The following is a 2,001-nucleotide window of genomic DNA, read 5'->3' on the forward strand; positions in this document are numbered from 1 at the left end:
GTATACACATATATATATATATATATATTTTCTCACTACAAAATGGTCCTTCATTATATTTCCTTTTTTTTGCTTAATTTTGTCAGAGATGGGTATTCCATGGTCATTCAAATATTGTAGGTGCATGAATTCAGCAAAGTAATCCAATGTAAACCAATAGTCATGGATAATAGTGGGTTATCCGCAGGACTGGCAATGTCAGAAGTTATCGACTTGAGCCTTTCACAGCTTTGCAGATCTTTTGTCAGTGTCAGCTGAGTGGATGAGTCACGGACATTGCTTAACCAGTTTTCTCTCTGTGAAAACCTAAGAGGATGTTTTCTCTCCATGTGACTCTCCTTTGGCATACTACATTATTGATCACTTTCCTCTGGGGCCTCATATTATCCTTGACCAGAAAAGTTGGGACACAACTGAGTTACAGGATGTTACAGTACAGGCTCTCTTATCTCCAGGGTCATCACTGACCTTAAAGGGTGAGGGCAAAGGTGTTGGCTATCCTCGTAGCCCTCCCTTTTCTCTAATTTATTGGTTTGTAATCTTAAGTCATTAACCCTCCAGAAAAGAAGCTTAATGATATTATCACCCCGAAACATAGGTTGTTGAGCTTAACATCAGTATCTGTCTGAATATCAAACACCTTGGACATAACATGAAACACATATTTTCTATTAATTGTTGCCATGTAAACTTTAAATACTTTCAGAATGTGGAAAAAACAAAAAAGTATAATATAGAAATAATCAATTACAGGATTTACACAGAAATTTAGAAATCTAACCATATTCTACTTTGTATCAGGACAGTCCTATGATTTTTTTCTGGTCTCATATTTTCATTTATTACTTTATTTCTTTCTTTGTTAAACAAACATTTACTTGAGAGAGAGTATGGCAGTAATTGATATGACATTAGAAGCAGTACACCTTACAAAGACCAGAATGATAGGCAATCCAAGCATGACCTTAGTATTACATATTGTTATTCTCAGTGCATTTGCTTAGTTCACAGGTATCAGCATATATTTAGTCAGGGTGAGAATCCTATCAAGTAACTGATAGTTTCAAAAACCTGATGGAGATTCTCAGGATCATTGCCTTAACCATCTTGTGTATATAAATGTATGTTTTGCCCTGCCACATTTCCTAGTTTTCTCCTTGCCCTCTCTTCACTGTTTAATCAAGTTCTCACCTTCCATTTAGTTGTGTTATACCTTTCAATTTTTATTCCTTCTTTTAGGATCCTATACTAGGGAGACTACATGATATTTATATGTGTGAGTCTGTTTTTTTCACTTGTAGTATATTTTCAAATGGCATCCACTGATATATGAAGGATTCAAGTTTGTCATTCCTTATATCTGAGTAATACTTCATTGTATAAAAGCACCACATCTTTTTCATCCATTTCACAGGTCAATGGGCACACAATGCCATATTTCTACTGTCATAAATTTTGAAACCAGAATATTTCCTCTTACCTTTTCTTGTCAGTAAGCAATCAGAATGCAGAATATTTTCATGCAACATGGAAAAATTGGTCATCTTGTTGTTTTTCATGTTTTGGAAGGAGCTGTTATTGACTACTAATTCCAATTCTTCAGGTTCTAAATTCTTCCCCAGAAATTGACAGATTTTCTCTATATTGCTCCTTATGTCCTAAAGAAAAAATATTCACAACATGTATATTAAATATGAGGACAGCAGGGTGTTTAAGATGAGAAGGGGATGCATTACAAGATGTAGGTGAAGGAGAAAGAACAGTCGAATTTATAGTAAGCAGATATATTGAGTAGTTTAAAATGAATAAAGAGAAAGAGAAAAAGAGGTTATGCCATGAAGTGATAGGATGTGCATTTGGTAAATTTTACAGAACTGTTGGGTCTGAATTACTCAATGAAAGTGTCTTGAATATTGTTTTTCAAAGATAGTAAAATTTATATATATATTAAGGATGGGAATAGAAGTGTGGTCTTCAGAATGATATGAGAGCAGCACAATG

General features: G+C 34.2%; 1 protein-coding gene across 5 annotated transcripts in view; it reads right to left on the bottom strand.

The window, feature by feature from the left end:
* LOC101563803 (bile salt sulfotransferase-like) overlaps window positions 1–2,001 on the bottom strand; it is a 43,045-nt gene that overhangs the window by 15,117 nt on the left and 25,927 nt on the right. For 2 of the 5 annotated variants that reach the window (XM_023708579.1, XM_023708582.1), the window contains exon 3: window positions 1,481–1,658. The exons of 2 other annotated variants lie outside the window; for them this stretch is intronic. In XM_023708579.1, the coding sequence (XP_023564347.1) occupies window positions 1,481–1,658 (178 nt within the window). Of the gene's footprint in view, window positions 1–1,480; window positions 1,659–2,001 lie in introns of those variants that run through there. One more of the 5 variants, XM_023708581.1, reaches the window with a different exon arrangement.

Source organism: Octodon degus, unplaced genomic scaffold (genome assembly GCF_000260255.1).
Source record: "Octodon degus isolate 3935 unplaced genomic scaffold, OctDeg1.0 scaffold00404, whole genome shotgun sequence".
NCBI classification, from domain to species: Eukaryota; Metazoa; Chordata; class Mammalia; order Rodentia; family Octodontidae; genus Octodon; species Octodon degus.